At 40.7% G+C, this 18,132-nt stretch overlaps 1 protein-coding gene across 2 annotated transcripts in view; it reads right to left on the bottom strand.

Annotated features, from left to right (window-relative positions):
- The window catches only part of LOC126484124 (HEAT repeat-containing protein 1), a 271,959-nt gene that overhangs the window by 104,664 nt on the left and 149,163 nt on the right, over positions 1–18,132 (bottom strand). For both annotated transcript variants that reach the window (XM_050107506.1, XM_050107508.1), the window contains one exon: positions 1,092–1,220. In XM_050107506.1, the coding sequence (XP_049963463.1) occupies positions 1,092–1,220 (129 nt within the window). The remainder of the gene's footprint in view (positions 1–1,091; positions 1,221–18,132) is intronic.

Genomic DNA, 18,132 nt, shown 5'->3' with positions numbered 1-18,132 from the left:
TTTCCTTTCTAGAAATACTTACCCCCAAGCTATGCATAGCACAATACTAACAACTCTTCCTCTTTCTGAGCTCAACATCTCACTCATTTTGAAGGGATGCTGATTCAGTTTTTCAGGATAGAAAATGGGAAGCTGCGGTACAGAAAATGGCCCAGAGATCGCCAGTGTGTGTGTGTGTGTGTGTGTGTGTGTGTGTGTGGGCGCGCGCGTGCAGTGACGAACAGTGATTTTTGTAAAAAAAAAAAAAAAAAAAAAAAAAAAAAAAGTATTGTACACCAGGAGTAAATCTAATGATTATGTCTAACGGGAAGTCTGTAAATATACGTGTACATGAATTAGCTGTAAAATTATACATGCCAAATGGAGTGATAATTGTCAATTTTCATTTATTTTCTTCTATAAGTGAGATCTGATAGTAAGCCTTCAAGACGTATATCTTCAAACATATTCTACTGTCTTGAAGCATTCAGCTGGCATTATCTATTAATGGAACTGAATAGCAATCTGGGAGTGTGCAGTCATTTAGACAGCACTAACCTTCACAAAGATGCCAACAGGTATTCGGTTTTGTTTTTGGTGCAGAATGTAGCCCAAAAAATGTGCTCAGTCTTATGAATGGCACAATGAGGCAAATAAGAAGAGACAGACAAACAGGGGCCATGGGTTCTGCAACAGATGTTTTTATAGGCTGCCAATATTGCTTGTTTGTCAAAACTTACAATCTGCAGCAAATGCTTTTGGTAGATAGTAGAGCTGACATCTGTGTCCAATCAGCATCAAACAATGACAAACAAATGAACATACTACTACAAACTGCTTGAAAAAAATTACTTTTAGTCACTATTTTCAACTATATATGCCCCCACATCATTTTAAATGATGCATCTGCACAAACGATTGTTGGCGCATAAATTCAAAATAGTTTACAGTGCCAGCACCTAACAGTAGACACCATTTCCCCACTAATTATAGACATTTTATGTTGTATAAACAAGCATATAATAAGAATATACTTTGAACTGGGTCACGATATGACATTCTGTCAACATATTTATATTTAGTATTAAAGTACTTGGTTGCAATATACATACCCTTACTATAAGAGGTATAACAGTTTCCACAATCTTGGAAATGACTTGAAAACTATAAGCATCATCTTGTCTTAATACCGAGGAACCCATGAAAGTGAAAATTTCCATAATATTATGCAAAACCTGATCCTGAAACCAAGAAATTAAACCTTAAGCGTTAACTCCTCAAAGCATACATAATAAAATATGAAATAAAGAGTGCATCTGTGGAAATCAACCAACATTGAAACAGCTCAAACTCTGAACTTTGTAACTAAAGACAAGGATGTGCATTACTTAACTTAATCAGGAACAGCAAGTTGAATCCTCACTACTGTTAGAGTAAAGCAGTATAAAGTGCAAGAACAACACAGCCTTTCCCTTGCTATTTTTTGTACTCTTTGTCCCACTACTATATGCACAATTAATCTGGCCATTTTTGTGGGTATTTCTGGGAGCACAGATTTCAGTAGGAGTCAGCAAGTACTAACTTATTAGCTCAGAGACAACCTTAGCTAGTTAACACTAGTGTTTGCAATGCCATTGTATACTAGCACTTTTCTTATTTGTAAAAAGAAAATTTCAGTTTCAGTTACATATTTGTTCAGACAGTTGTTGGCTCCATGCATCACCTCTGTTTTTATAGAAGCACTGATGCTTTATGTTTCATACACAGCCTGCCCTGCAATAGCATTGTCTGTGAGAGGTAGAGATTGCTCCCAGTACCTTTCATGGGAAGGGCCAAGTTATATTGTGCATACAGTACCAGTTTCAAGGCTCATCTTCTGAGGTCATTTTTCTATTTACCATGTAAAGAGCAAGCAACTTTCAGTCAGTGTATTTCCCCGCACAATGCCGAGTGATGCGTAATGTGAACTTCAACACAATGCAAACAGAAAGTATAATCACTGCGAGTCACAAAGACTATACAGTCAGCGAGTCACAAAGACTATACAGTCAGTGATTTTGACAAAAATGTAGTTATTTATTTATGGTCAATATCAGTCATACATTTACCATTAATCCATATGTTTAACTGCTCATATGGGCATTACACTCCACTTGAAAACAGTAATAAGAATGACCCACAAAGGCTTGCACTTATTGTTGTCACACAATAACTCCGGTGTTAGATTTTTTGTAACAGAAATAATTTTTATGTTTTTTAGCTGTAAGCTGCATACAAAGCTACATGTATCAAGTAAATTTCTTCTTCATTATTACCAACAAATTAAAAATACATATGACCATTAAAGGAAACGTGTATTGCTGAACAGAAAACATTTCCATATGCAATCATTGCAAACAGTTCTGCACTACATTCGTAACATCTCTCCTTCTGGCACTTTGACATAATCACAGTAAATGAGCAACTAAGGTAAACCTGATCCCTGTTTTAGCAGACTCAGTCAGAACAACTTTCTTGTGACTTTGATTTTTAACATTAGTTTAACTGCATTACGTTACTATATTAATAGTATACACGTATATTAGTGTTCCACATAACTTTAGTGGCTTTTGTGATCTGTAGTTAATAGAATATTATTGTTATTGCCTAGATAAATTTTGTAAAAAATGTTGCAAACAACCATGAGTGAGAAGTGTTCGAGCTGCGGTAGGAAAGTCAGTTCTGGGGTTCTACGCAGCTGTTGAAGCGGATTGGGGTGAATGTAGTGGCATGGGAATCGGGGAAGTAAATGGGTCTCTTCCATGGTATTGCAGATTATGTTCAAGGGATAGGAAAATAGCGGAACAGGAAGGGAAGATTAGAGCCCTTCAGGCTGAACTGGATAGTGCTATGGAGGAACTGATGAGGTTAAGGTGGGAGGAGGGTGAAGACAGGTGGGAACTGGTAGCAAGGAACAGGGGCCACAGAAAGAAAACAGTATCAGACAGTTTCATCACTGACACAAATAACAGGTTTGCCTTGCTACCTCAGTCTGCTAAGGAAGAGGCTCAGGTAGATGTAAGTGTAGTCAGCACTCAACAGACTTTCACTAGGAAACCAACTGTTGCAAAAAAAGTAGAAAGTAGGAGGAAAGTTTTGTTGTTAGGTAGTAGCCATAGAAGAGGTGTGGGACAGATTTTGCAGGAAAAATTAGGTGACAGTTACCAGGTCACAAGTATTTTCAAGCCCAGTGCATGGCTTTGCCAAGTGGTAGAGGATGTAGGATTATTGTGCAAAGGTTTTAGAAAGCAGGATCATGTGGTAGTGAGTGGAGCAGGAAACAGTATTGATAAGGATCAGGGCTACAATATTGAGTGTGACCTGGTAAAAATAGCATCTGCAACGAATCATACAAATGTTGGCTTGGTTCCTGCTTTCATGTGGTATGACCGGCCCCAATTGAACAGCTCTCTCAGAAGGGTCAACATGAAGCTAGATCAGCTGCTTCGGGCGCCTACTTTGTCAAGCATAGGTTTGGTTCCTGTTGATGGTATTGGTAGCTGGGAGAGTGGCGCAGTCACAGCATGTCTTTAAGATGGCTGCTACACTTGACATTCATCAAAAGCAACGTACTGTCATAAAATTCCTGTGCTGTGAAAACGAGACAGTGGGAAACATCCGCAAGAGGTTGAAAAAGGTGTATGGAGATGCTGCTGTCGATCACAGTACAGTTAGTCGGTGGGCAAGCAGGTTACATGATGAAAGCGGGCAGGGCAATATTGAGGATTGTCCTCGCAGCGGCAGGCCTCGTACTGCACGCACTCCAGACAATGTGCAGGGAGTTAACAAACTGATGACTGCTGACAGACCCATCACAGTGAACGAACTGTCACACTATGTTGGTATAGGGGAAGGAAGTGTTTGCAGAATATTGAAAGTGTTGGCATTAAAAGAGGTTTGTGCCAAGTGGGTTCCCACGATGTTGACAGTGGCTCACAAAGAAACATGAAAAACTGTATGCAGCGAACTTTTGGAACAGTACGAGAATGGTGGAGATGAATTTCTTGGAAGAAATGTGACAGGTGATGAAACATGGCTCCATCATTTTTTACCAGAGATGAAGAGGCAATCAATGAAGTGGCATCTTGCAAATTCACCCAACGAGAAAAAAAATAAAAATCTCCTGCTGGAAAAGTTATGGCTACGGTGTTTTTCAATTCCGAAGGACTCTTGCTTGTGGACATCACGCTAAGTTGAACCACCATAAATTCTAATGCATATGTGACGACACTGAAGAAACGTCAAGCTTGACTGAGTCGTGTTCGACCACATCGGCAAAAGCAGAATGGTTTACTGTTGCACGGCAATGCACAGCCACATGTCAGTCAAAAAACCATGGAACCGATCACAAAACTTGGATGGACAACACTGAAACACCCGCCTTACAGTCCTGACCTGGCTCCATGTGACTATCATCTCTTTGGGAAACTTAAAGACTCTCTTCGTGGAACAAGGTTTGAAGATGACTCCCTTGTGCACACTACCAAACAGTGGCTCCAACAGGTTGGCCCAGAATTTTACTGTGTGGTTATACAGGTGCTGGTTCCAAGATGGCGTAATGCAGTTGAGAGGGATGGAAATTATGTGGAGAAATGAAAATATTGTTCCTAAAGGATGTATCCACATACTGTAAAACTTTCAAACATGTAGGATAAAAGATGGATAAAAAAAGGGGTGTCCATTTCTTTTGGAGTAACCCTCATAAAATCTGTCATAGTGCAAAAAATTTGGAAACTAAAAAATCTTGCATAGAGCAACACAAAGGAGCTTAAACTAAATAAAAGCACTTTTATATTTGTAGCCGTATACGGGTCCCCACTGGGAAATTTTCAACTATTTTTGAAAAACAGATTCTTTGTTGTGCTACCTGTCAGACGAAGGAAAGCAAATTATTGTTTGTGGGGATTTCAACATAGATTTTCTGAAAGAGTCAGATAAAAAAGCTTGACCTTGAAGTATTACTTGGTTCTTTTGACATCAGTTGTTGATTTTCCTAGTTGGGTGGTACAGGAAAGCAGCACACTGATAGATAACGTTTTCACATATCAAGATAAATTTGATCAAATAACAACTTTTCCTGTTAAGAATGGTCTGTCTGATAATGATGCACAGCTAGTTACAGTATATGAAATAGCTTCATACAGTAACACAAAACAGTCCTCCAAAATAGTGCAGTCCATTAACGATTTAACACTTCAAAATTTTATGGTAAGCTTGCAACAGTTAGACTGGGATGAGGTGTACAGGGAACATGATGCTAATTTAAAATTTAACCTCTTTCATGACCTTTGCGAGTATATTTGAAAACAGTTTCTCTAAGAAAACAGGGAAATACAATTGTAAGAAACCATGTAAACAGCCATGGCTTACTGAAGTCGGCGGCTGGCGCGCTGCCAAGATGGCCTTGAGCCGCCTTATCGGCGGGGTCAAAGGTCACGCGCTCAGAGAGCTGACGTAACATGCTGTTGCATACTCTATGTCGACAGATCCTAGATGTACTCTTGTCCGGTTCTCAGCTACGCTACAGATCAATTTATTTATGAAAATACAAAGTACAGTCTCCAACAAATTTTACATATTCACAAGTACCTTTACCTTTAATCCAAATAAATACAGTTTCATTTACAGATATCTTACGTCTATTACGTGTATACAAGGAAAAGGGTGAGGGTGACATGTATGTTGATTTGCCAAAGTCTTTATTTGCATTTTCACATATGTGGAATGTGCGGTAGGCTATGACGTCACGGTCGATGAAACTTTCCAGTCCCGATACATTGGGTACGCCTGTACCACCTCGTACAATTGCAACGGTTAGCCAGCCGTTGCCATGAGAAAATGTATCATTCAGATCAATACTGAAATTCAGTCTACATCCACAGAAGACAGCAGGTCCATCTAGTAGAGAGTGCGCAGCGACAGATTTTATGGTATTTTTCTTCTTGTCGGCGGCAGATGTTGTCATTTCGACGTCTTGTATACACTTAATAGACGTAAGATATCTGTAAATGAAACTGTATTTATTTGGATTAAAGGTAAAGGTACTTGTGAATATGTAATATATAAAACAATTGAAGACGTCGAAATGACAACATCTGCCGCCGACAAGAAGAAAAATACCATAAAATCTGTCGCTGCGCACTCTCTACTAGATGGACCTGCTGTCTTCTGTGGATGTAGACTGAATTTCAGTATTGATCTGAATGATACATTTTCTCATGGCAACGGCTGGCTAACCGTTGCAATTGTACGAGGTGGTACAGGCGTACCCAATGTATCGGGACTGGAAAGTTTCATCGACCGTGACGTCATAGCCTACCGCACATTCCACATATGTGAAAATGCAAATAAAGACTTTGGCAAATCAACATACATGTCACCCTCACCCTTTTCCTTGTATACACGTAATAGACGTAAGATATCTGTAAATGAAACTGTATTTATTTGGATTAAAGGTAAAGGTACTTGTGAATATGTAAAATTTGTTGGAGACTGTACTTTGTATTTTCATAAATAAATTGATCTGTAGCGTAGCTGAGAACCGGACAAGAGTACATCTAGGATCTGTCGACATAGAGTATGCATGGCTGCACATCTTGTAAGCAGAAAAGGGAAATGTATCTTATAGCTAGGAGGAGTAATTATCCCGAAACAATAAAACATTATAAAAACTACTGCACTGTATTAAGAAAAGTTATTAAAAAGTCCAGAAGTATGTGTATTATGTCTGAGATTTGCACATCTGATAATAAAATTAAAACAATTTGGAATATTGTGAAAAGGGAAACAGGGCAACTGAGAGCACAGGAAGACTGTATTTCTATGAAACACAATGAAAAGTTTGTTCACAAGAAGTCAGAAGTAGAAAACATTTTTAATAATCATTTTTTACGTGTTGTAGAGAAAATAGGTTCCAGCTATTCATTAGAAAATGCAAGGCATTATATGGAAGAGGCAGTACCTAAGCAATTTGATAAAACTGAAATTCACCCCACCTCTCCTACTGAAATTAGGAAAATAATAAATTCACTCAAAACTAAAAGCTCACATGGAATTGATGGTATTTCCAACAGAGTACCAAAAGCTTGTTCCCAACAAATAAGTAGGATTCTCAGCCACATATGTAGCAGCTCAATGAAACGGGGAATTTTTCCAGATAGACTGAAATATGCTATTGTTAAACCATTGAATAAAAAAATGGGATAGATCTGATGCCAACAACTACCACCCAATCTCATAACAGCTTTATCCAAAATTCTTGAAAAAGTAATGTATTCAAGAGTAGCATCACATAATTGTAAAAATGAAGTAGTAACAAAATGTCAATTTGGTTTTCACAAAAGCTTTTCAACAGAAAATGCTATATATGCTTTCACTGATCAAATATTAAATGCAATGAATAACCGAACATCACCCATTGGGATATTTTGTGATCTCTCAAAGGCTTTTGATTGTGCAAATCATGAAATTCTTCTAGATAAGCTTAAGTATTGTGGTATGAGAGGGACAGTGCACAAATGGTTTAATTCATACTTAACTGGAAGAACGCAGAAGGTTGCAATTAACCGTACAGATAGTCTACAAAAACCAGCAGAGTCCTCTAACTGGGGAGGTACCACAAATGTTGTCCCACAGGGTTCAGTCTTGGGTCCCTTATTTTTCTTAAGATATATTAACGACTTGCCACTCTATATTCGTGAAGCTGCAAAGTTAGTTCTTTTTTCTGATGATACAAGTATAATAATCACACCCAAGAAGCAAGAATCAGCTGAGGAAACTCCCAAGAAGCAAGAATCACCTGAGAAAACACAGTTTATACAATTCTGAACATTAAATGGCATAACACCATTGATAAATATAGCCTATGAACGGAAGTCTGTTGCCAAGGTAGAATATTCAAAATTTCTGGGTGTGTGCATAGATGAGACATTGAATTGGAAGAAACACAGTGATGATATGTTGAAATGGTTAGGTTCAGCTACTTATGCTACTAAGGTTATTGCAAATTTTGGTGATAAACATATCAGTGAATTAGCCTACTATGCCTATTTCATTCACTACTTTCATATGGCATCATATTTTGGGGTAATTCGTCATTAAGAGAGAAAGTATTCATTGCACAAAATCAGAATAATAGCTGGAGCCCACCCAAGATCACTTTGCACACATTTATTTAAGGAACTCGGGATATCCACAGTACCTTCGCAATACATATATTCACTTATGAAATTTGTCATTAATAACCCATCCCAATTCAAAAATAACAGCAAAGTGATTAGCTACAACATTAGAAGAAAGGATGATATTCACTATTCTGGATTAAATCTCACTTTGGCACAGAAAGCGGTGAATTATGGTGCCACAAAAATCTTCGGTCATTTGCCAAATAGTATTAAAAGTCTGACAGACAGCCAACCAGCATTTAAAAGCACAAAAAAAGAATTTCTGAATGACAACTCCTTCTACTCAATAGATGGATTCTTAGATATGAAGAAGTCGCCGCAAAAGAAAAAAAAATTATTTAATTATTTATTTTGTGCAAAGAAGTGACGCATTCCACATCATTACAAAATGTCGTATTCCTGATCTATGGAACAAGAATTAATGTATGTTTGTACATATAAGTTACGCCGGAGCCAAGGTTGCGCCTGAGGGCCAGCAACCCATATTACACCACAGAGGACAGGGTTGTCTATGTCCAAGGCATACCATGGTAAACACCGGCTATTTACATGCATAATGGAAACAGACATTCTGAGCAATACTTCCTGCAGGGGGAGCTCGAGCCATGGCCTGCAGGAAGTATCACTACGCCAAAACCTGACTGGCTGGAGACAGCTATTTAGGGGCTAGAACCTGCCCAAAAGTTCAGGTCATTCCAGATGCCGACCTCGTGGACTTTGACTGCTGAAGATTACATCTTCAGCTCTGAATTGGACTTTTACTTGTGTGTGTGTGTGTGTGTGTGTGTGTGTGTGTGTGTGTGTGTGTGTTACCACGAACCTTTGTGGAAAATTAGAAGTGAACATTTGATTGCCTCAATTAGGAGACTTTGATTGGCATCATTATTGTAACCTTTCTTTTGTTGTTCAGTCATCAACCTTGTAAACATACATAAATAAAAGTTATGTTAGTGAAAAATTGTGAATTATCAGTCACAACACAAGTGGCGACGAGTTGGTGCCTGCGTTTGTCTTCCTCGGGGTGGAAGGTTGTACTTCAGCAGCTGGTCCGAAGTGTGCACGTATTACTACAAGGTTTTCAACAGTTTTGCAAGAAATCTCAGGGTACACAGGAACGTTTATTTACGGAACACTTGCAAAACCGCCTCGGTTCTCCCGCCCATGCCGTTTCCTGCTTTCAACGAGGATGCTGAAGTTTGGGCTACTGTTGTTGTGGTCTTCAGTCCTGAGACTGGTTTGATGCAGCTCTCCATGCTACTCTATCCTGTGCAAGCCTCTTCATCTCCCAGTACCTACTGCAGCCTACATCCTTCTGAATCTGCTTAGTGTATTCATCTCTTGGTCTCCCTCTACGATTTTTACCCTCTACGCTTCCCTCCAATACTAAATTGGTGATCCCTTGATGCCTCAGAACATGTCCTACCAACCGATCCCTTCTTCTAGTCAAGTTGTGCCACAATCTCCTCTTCCCCTAATTCTATTCAATACCTCCTCATTAGTTATGTGATCTACCCATCTAATCTTCAGCATTCTTCTGTAGCACCACATTTCGAAAGCTTCTATTCTCTTCTTGTCCAAACTATTTATCATCCACGTTTCACTTCCATACATGGCTACGCTCCACACAAATACATTCAGAAAAGACTACCTGACACTTAAATCTATACTCGATGTTAACAAATTTCTCTTCTTCAGAAACGCTTTCCTTGCCATTGCCAGTCTACATTTTATATCCTCTCTACTCCGACCATCATCAGTTATTTTGCTCCTCAAATAGCAAAACTCCTTTACTACTTTAAGTGTCTCATTTCCTAATCTAATTCCCTCAGCATCACTCGGCTTAATTCGACTACATTCAATTATCCTTGTTTTGCTTTTGTTGATGTTCATCTTGTACCCTCCTTTCAAGACACTATCCATTCCGTTCAACTGCTCTTCTAAGTCCTTTGCTGCCTCTGACAGAATTACAATGTCATCGGCGAACCTCAAAGCTTTTATTTCTTCTCCATGGATTTTAATACCTACTCCAAATTTTTCTTTTGTTTCCTTTACTGCTTGCTCAATATACAGATTGAATAACATCGGGGAGAGGCTACAACCCTGTCTCACTCCTTTCCCAACCACTGCTTCCCTTTCATGCCCCTCGACTCTTATAACTGCCATCTGGTTTCTGTACAAATTGTAAATAGCCTTTCGCTCCCTGTATTTTACCCCTGCCATCTTCAGAATTTGAAAGAGAGTATTCCAGTCAACATTGTCAAAAGCTTTCTCTAAGTCTACAAATTCTAGAAACATAGGTTTGCCTTTCCTTAATCTAGCTTCTAAGATAAGTCGCAGGGTCAGTATTGCCTCACGTGTTCCAACATTTCTGAGGAATCCAAACTGATCTTCCCCGAGGTCGGCTTCTACCAGTTTTTCCATTCGTCTGTAATGAATTTGCATTAGTATTTTGCATCCATGACTTATTAAACTGATTGTTCGGTAATTTTCACATCTGTCAACACCTGCTATCTTTGTGATTGGAATTATTGCATTCTTCTTGAAGTCCGAGGGTATTTCGCCTGTCTCATACATCTTGCGCACCAGATGGTAGAGTTTTGTCAGGACTGGCTCTCCCAAGGCCGTCAGTAGTTCTAATGGAATGTTGTCTACTCCAGGGGCCTTGTTTCGACTCAGGTATTTCAGTGCTCTGTCAAACTCTTCACGCAGTATCATATCTCCCATTTCATCTTCATCTACATCCTCTCCCATTTCCATAATATTGTCCTTGAGAACATCACCCTTGTATAGACCCTCTATGTACTCCTTCCACCTTTCTGCTCTCCCTTCTTTGCTTAGAACTGGGTTTCCATCTGAGCTCTTGATATTCATACAAGTCGTTCTCTTATCTCCAAAGGTCTCTTTAATTTTCCTGTAGGCGGTATCTATCTTACCCCTAGTGAGATAGGCCTCTACATTCTTACATTTGTCCTCTAGCCATCCCTGCTTAGCCATTTTGCACTTTCTGTCGATCTCATTTTTGAGACATTTGTATTCCTTTTTGCCTGCTTCATTTACTGGATTTTTATATTTCCTCCTTTCATCAATTAAATTCAATATTTCTTCTGTTACCCAAGTATTTCTACTAGCCCTCGTCTTTTTACCTACTTGATCCTCTGCTGCCTTCACTACTTCATCTCTCAAAGTTGCCCATTCTTCTTCTACCCATTCTTTGGGCTACTATAGATGCAATTACAGAATTGCTGTCAGACTGCTCTGTTGCTGTGTCTCGATCTCTTCATGCTCAGATTGCGTGTCGGTACCTGAAGAGAAGCCCTCTACTTGAACATTCCCAACTAGCAGTTCCTCTGGTCAAAGCAATAGCAATTCATCTGACAATGACTACTTACATGTAAAATTTTACATATTTTCGTATCTGACAGAGCATGTCATGTACTCTGTGTATGCAACTTCCTTATTCAATACATAAAACCCAATAACACCACTCACTCCGCTTATAAAAGACGTAGTATACGCACAATACATCCACGAGGAAAAATGAACCCAGTCGCATGTTACTAGCACAAAGAAGCAGACTAATAGAGAAGCGAGGCGGGGTTTCAGGAAAACAGAAGACACTGTTCCGCAAAAATATGTGTGTGAGGAAAAAATCTAACAATGTACACTGCTTCAAACAAAGCTAAGCAAGCTTTAATTGTGAGTTGATCTATGAAAGACAATTCCATTGCAGGTAGATATTTCAAAGAAAGCACTGCTAAATCAACACTTCAACATCTTTAAAATATATTGAAGTATTGCTCCAGAATCATGAATGTTCGATTTTTTTCTCAAGCATGAGTGATTGCAGGTTAAAGATTGGTTGCAGTTTCACTTCAATCTACGTAGCATCTAGCTAACCTTCTCTCCACCCTCAACCCTGGCATCCACTCAAAAATAGACTTTGAAATGCTAATGATTGGTATCTTGCTGACTTTTGCCAAGTTTCTAAACAGCAGGAGGATTACCCATAATGGCATGTCTTGTAGATCATTTAGTACATAGAGGGATTATTTAAAATAATTAGTATTAAAGAAAGTTACTGCTCAATAGAAAATGGATGTCCACTGATTATTCTAAACACGTGTATACCAAAGGTGTACACTGGTCACCCGATCCTCTTGAAAAATTATAGCAACTTTTATAGCCACAACTATTCAGCAATATGTTGCACTGCATGACACACTGCTAAGATGTCAGGGAGTGAATGAAACAACAATAACCTCCTGGAAGTCATGTACAAATTTTCCCTCTGTACCTTTTCAGACCTATATCTCTTACGTCAATCTCTTGTAGAATTTTAGAACATGTTTTTTTGCTCGCGTATCATGTCATTTCTGGAAACCCAGAATCTACTATGTAGGAATCAACATGGATTCCGGAAACAGCGATCGTGTGAGACCCAACTCGCCTTATTTGTTCATGAGACCCAGAAAATATTAGATACAGGCTCCCAGGTAGATGCTATTTTTCTTGACTTCCGGAAGGCGTTTGATACAGTTCCGCACTGTCGCCTGATAAACAAAGTAAGAGCCTACGGAATATCAGACCACCTGTGTGGCTGGATTGAAGAGTTTTTAGCAAACAGAACACAGCATGTTGTTATCAATGGAGAGACGTCTACAGACGTTAAAGTGACCTCTGGCGTGCCACAGGGGAGTGTTATGGGACCATTGCTTTTCACAATATATATAAATGACTTAGTAGATAGTGTCGGAAGTTCCATGCGGCTTTTTGCGGATGATGCTGTAGTATACAGAGAAGTTGCAGCATTAGAAAATTGTAGCGAAATGCAGGAAGATCTGCAGCGGATAGGCACTTGGTGCAGGGAGTGGCAACTGACCCTTAACATAGACAAATGTAATGTATTGCGAATACATAGAAAGAAGGATCCTTTATTGTATGATTATATGATAGCGGAACAAACACTGGTAGCAGTTACTTCTGTAAAATATCTGGGAGTATGCGTGCGGAACGATTTGAAGTGGAATGATCATATAAAATTAATTGTTGGCAAGGCGGGTACCAGGTTGAGATTCATTGGGAGAGTGCTTAGAAAATGTAGTCCATCAACAAAGGAGGTGGCTTACAAAACACTCGTTCGACCTATACTTGAGTATTGCTCATCAGTGTGGGATCCGTACCAGGTCGGGTTGACGGAAGAGATTGAGAAGATCCAAAGAAGAGCGGCGCGTTTCCTTACCGGGTTATTTGGTAACCGTGATAGCGTTACGGAGATGTTTAATTAACTCAAGTGGCAGACTCTGCAAGAGAGGCGCTCTGCATCGCGGTGTAACTTGCTCGCCAGGTTTCGAGAGGGTGAGTTTCTGGATGAGGTATCGAATATATTGCTTCCCCCTACTTATACCTCCCGAGGAGATCACGAATGTAAAATTAGAGAGATTAGAGCGCGCACGGAGGCTTTCAGACAGTCGTTCTTCCCGCGAACCATACGCGACTGGAACAGGAAAGGGAGGTAATGACAGTGGCACGTAAAGTGCCCTCCGCCACACACCGTTGGGTGGCTTGCGGAGTATCAATGTAGATGTAGATGTAGATGTAGATGTAGATGAAAATTGAAGCTAATCAAACTGAGTGATTCTACATACCACTATCATTAAATAATATGTGGATTATAGCTTGCACGCACAGTTTAATCTGATACACTCATGCACAAACATGGAAATGGTACAAGGCTTATCAGTAGTCCAACTAAAGTTCTGGAGCTGCAAACTGCATTAAAGGTTATTCCATGTTTTGAAACAGTGACTTATTTAAGCTGTCTATTACTTTCAAAGGAAAGAATATTTGCTAGTAAAATACTAGTACACTTTCTGAAGATGCACTTTAACATTGAGAGGAATCATTGGACTATGCTCCATAATGTAATATTTTCACGTAACAGCTTTCCTTCTAATTAACTTGGTTTCATTTAGCTGAAGTAACTGTATTAAGAAATACAGTTACAGTTTACTGTTAATGCAGTGACGGATTAAAGTTTCCATGATTTCCTTGTCTTTTATTGTTACATGTATCTTGGCTCGTTAAGCATCCCTGAATGTTCTCTTTGCCGGGATATACTGAAACATCCAATATCAGCTGTCGGCTTTCACCTACATCATCATCAAGATGGTGGACAGAGCCATACTGCCTCTGTCCAATGTGGCTGCCATATTCTCATGGATTCAATACAATTACCAAATGAAAACAAATACAAAATTTATCCATAATAATTTGAAAAACAAGGAACTTGAGGGATACCCAAGCAAATTAGAGGATTTTGAGCAGGGAGAAACAAAACAAATGACATTTGCAATTGTAACACACACACACACACACACACACACACACACACACACACAGGTGGAATTTCATTAGTACTGCCCTCAATACCATATTTTCCCCTGTCCATTTTTGGAAGCCTCCATCCCAACTGCATTTAACACATGTTAAAATGAATTGCTGCACAAGCCACATTCAACCACTTGACCAATACACTATAAAATGAGAATCAAAAATGCAAGAAGATTCTTATGTGGAAGAAGATGATCTGTCTTCATACTACAGTGAAAAAGTTGACAATCTTGGACGCTACGCATTTTGTAGGAACTGCCTGCATTTCTGCGGAAGAAAGCTTGATTTTGAACTGCTTCAAGAATGATGGCTTTCATTGGGTACTTACAGAAGACATCATACCGGAACAGGAAGGAACCGCAGCTGAATAATGGCAGCAAATAATGGGGCAGAAGAAAACACTGACAATCTTAACTCTGATGCAAATGTTGAATGTGATGAATGTGTTTCTGTCTGTTAGTCCCTGATAACTGATGGAAAGAGAGAGAGAGAGAGAGAGTGTGTGTGTGTGTGTGTGTGTGTGTGTGTGTGTGTGTGTGTGTGTGTGTGTGTGTGCGCGTGTGTGCATGTGCGTGTGTGTGTGTGTGCGTGTGTGCCTGTGCGTGTGTGCGTGTGCGTGTGTGTGCGTGTGGGTGCGTGTGCGTGTGCGTGTGGGTCCATGTGCGTGTGGTGTTCAAGGGTGCTCAACACTGATGTTATCAGCACCTTCACACACAATAAAAGATATTAATGTGGATGAAATTACTAATTTGGGATCATACACGCCAAGACGATGGGAAAGAATGAAAGATGCTATAAAGGAGCCTAAAACACAAGTAAAATGAGAAAGGAGCGAAAAGGCAGTGGCTGACCACTTACGTAAAATATGGGTGAGCCAGTTGCCCTGTTGGCATATTAAAACCATCTCCCTAAAATCTCGGAAAAAACATTGGAAAATTCACACAACTTTAAAACTAACCACATTCATTTGAACGTTATCTAAAATAGAAGGCAGATCCATCGGCAAATCAACCGCAGCCTGCTGATCGGAATATAAAACACAGTCCATAGAAATGTGGTGCACTGGGGCAGAGCGGCCACAAAAGCCCCATTATTGCAGTCCACCAGAATACTATGTCTCTAAGCAGCCTTACTAATGTCAAGGAACATGCCAATACATTGATGTTTATGTAGGTTCTCGACTGTGGACCGAAACCTCTGGAATCCACGCTGAGAGCAGCTGAGGAGTTGCCTGGTCTCTAACAACCAAACCACACGACAGTTAACCATTTACTCGACGATCTTTCTTACACAGCTCATAAAGGCGATACTCCTGTAACTACAGGGAGATGTGCAGTCCTTTTCTGGTCTGAGGAGATATATCAGAACTGCCTCCCTCCACAAGCCAGGGAAGTTGCCTGCCCGCCATATGAGATCAAAACATTAGAGGAGGATTTCCTTTGATGTCGCTGGCAAATGTCGAAGTGTGCAGTACCGGATTTGGTCATGACGAGGTGCAGTGTCACGAGTCTCAGAAAGTGTCGATTCGAGTTCCAACACGGAGAAAGGGGAATTGTAGGCCTCAGAACTCTTGGATCTGAAGTCCAACTACCCCCTCTTTACAGTCACATGGTAAGGACAAAACGCCAGATCCTACCTTGTATTGGCAATAGTATTTGCAAAATGCTCGACTAAGCGATGTCTCCGGGTGCTGTTTGGAGACGCCCGTGTTTAAGTACTACTGCTGCTATCAGTAAATGACTGTGTTTACTGGAAATCCTACGGATAGCTTCCCATAATTTTGCAGAAGAAGTGAAAAGATTGATGGAGTCCAGGTACGCTTGCTATGACCTCATTTTGCTCTCCTTAATGACGCGTCGAGTCTTGGCTGTTGCAACTCCAAAGGCCGTGAGGCTGTCTGCTGTCAGTTGGCATTTAAAATGTCAAAGAGCCGCACGCCTGTCCCGGATTGCTGAATGACATTCATCCATTCACCAAGGTACAGGCTGCCTCCTAAGATGACCTGAAGACTGTGGTATGGATATGTCAGGGGCATGATGGCTCACACACGTGATATGGTCCACCCATTCCTGGACAGTGCTCAAACTCAGCCAACTGGCTAAACAGTGCCCAGTTAGCCCTGCTGATCACCCATTCTGGTGGCTTCTGTTCAAGTAGTCCTCCAACCAGTAGGTGGATCAACCGTGGGAAGTGGTCACTGGAATGAAGGTCATGTTGCTTCCCACTGTACTGAGTATGCAAGGGTATGTGAGCAGAAAGAGAGGTTGATAGCTGAGAATGACCCAGTAGCAGCCGAGAAATGCATGGGAAGATGCCCTTGTTGAGGATGCACAGCTCTCCTGAGATATAGGTTCTCAAAGACTCAACCCCTGGGGCAAGTATAGTTTGAGCCCCACAAAACACTGTGTGCATTGAAATCATCCATTAGGAGAAACAGAGGGGGAGTTGTTGAATAAGGCCTGTGAGAGCCTCTGAGTCTATGGTATCCTGTGGAGGTGTATACAAGGAGCAGATAGTGATCTGACCCGCATAAACAGCAATTGCTGCTACTTATAGGTCAGTAACCAATGAAAGAGTGGAAGAGTGATGTGCGTTACTGACAAACAAAGCAACACCTCTCTCAGCTCTGTCCCCAGTCAGTCTATCCTTTCGCTGAAAGACATAGCCCGGTAGCACAGCGGCATAGGTAACTTTGAAATGTGTTTCTGGTAAATACAAGCACAGGGGCCATGCCTAGGCCAGGAGTTTCAATTCCACTACATGAGTCCAGAACCCATTCATGTTCCACTGCAGTATGGGAGCCATCTATCATGGGTGCTGTACTTTCACCCTGTCTTTCTGCTGGGATGAGGAGCCCACAATGGGTGGAGTTTCAGCCTTGGGACAAGATGGTTGCTCTGGGCAGGCTTTGCAGTCTATTGGCTCTGAAGCAGAGGCAGTAGAGCCCTCAAGTGGAACGACATTGATGGTATCTGATGGTTTACTGCCTGTTTTTGCCTGTGGTGCAAGTTTCCCATTTGCTTTTTAGACTGGGAGGGCTTTAAAGAAGCTACCACAGCAGCAATGAGGCAGTGTCGGATTTTTTATAGGGTTCTATCTTTGGAGGCCCCCCATGAACCATGGACCTTGCCGTTGGTGGGGAGGCTTGCGTGCATCAGCGATACAGATAGCCGTACCGTAGGTGCAACCACAACGGAGGGGTATCTGTTGAGAGGCCAGACAAACGTGTGGTTCCTGAAAAGGGGCAGCAGCCTTTTCAGTAGTTGCAAGGGCAACAGTCTGGATGATTGACTGATCTGGCCTTGTAACAATAACCAAAACGGCCTTGCTGTGCTGGTACTGCGAACGGCTGAAAGCAAGGGGAAACTGCAGCCGTAATTTTTCCTGAGGGCATGCAGCTTTACTGTATGATTAAATGATGATGGCGTCCTCTTGGGTAAAATATTCCGGAGGTAAAATAGTCCCCCCATTCGGATCTCCGGGCGGGGACTACTCAAGAGGATGTCGTTATCAGGAGAAAGAAAACTGGCGTTCTACGGAT

Source organism: Schistocerca serialis, chromosome 6, assembly GCF_023864345.2.
Source record: "Schistocerca serialis cubense isolate TAMUIC-IGC-003099 chromosome 6, iqSchSeri2.2, whole genome shotgun sequence".
In the NCBI taxonomy this organism is placed as follows: domain Eukaryota; kingdom Metazoa; phylum Arthropoda; class Insecta; order Orthoptera; family Acrididae; genus Schistocerca; species Schistocerca serialis.
This window is presented reverse-complemented; position numbering and strand designations above follow the sequence as displayed.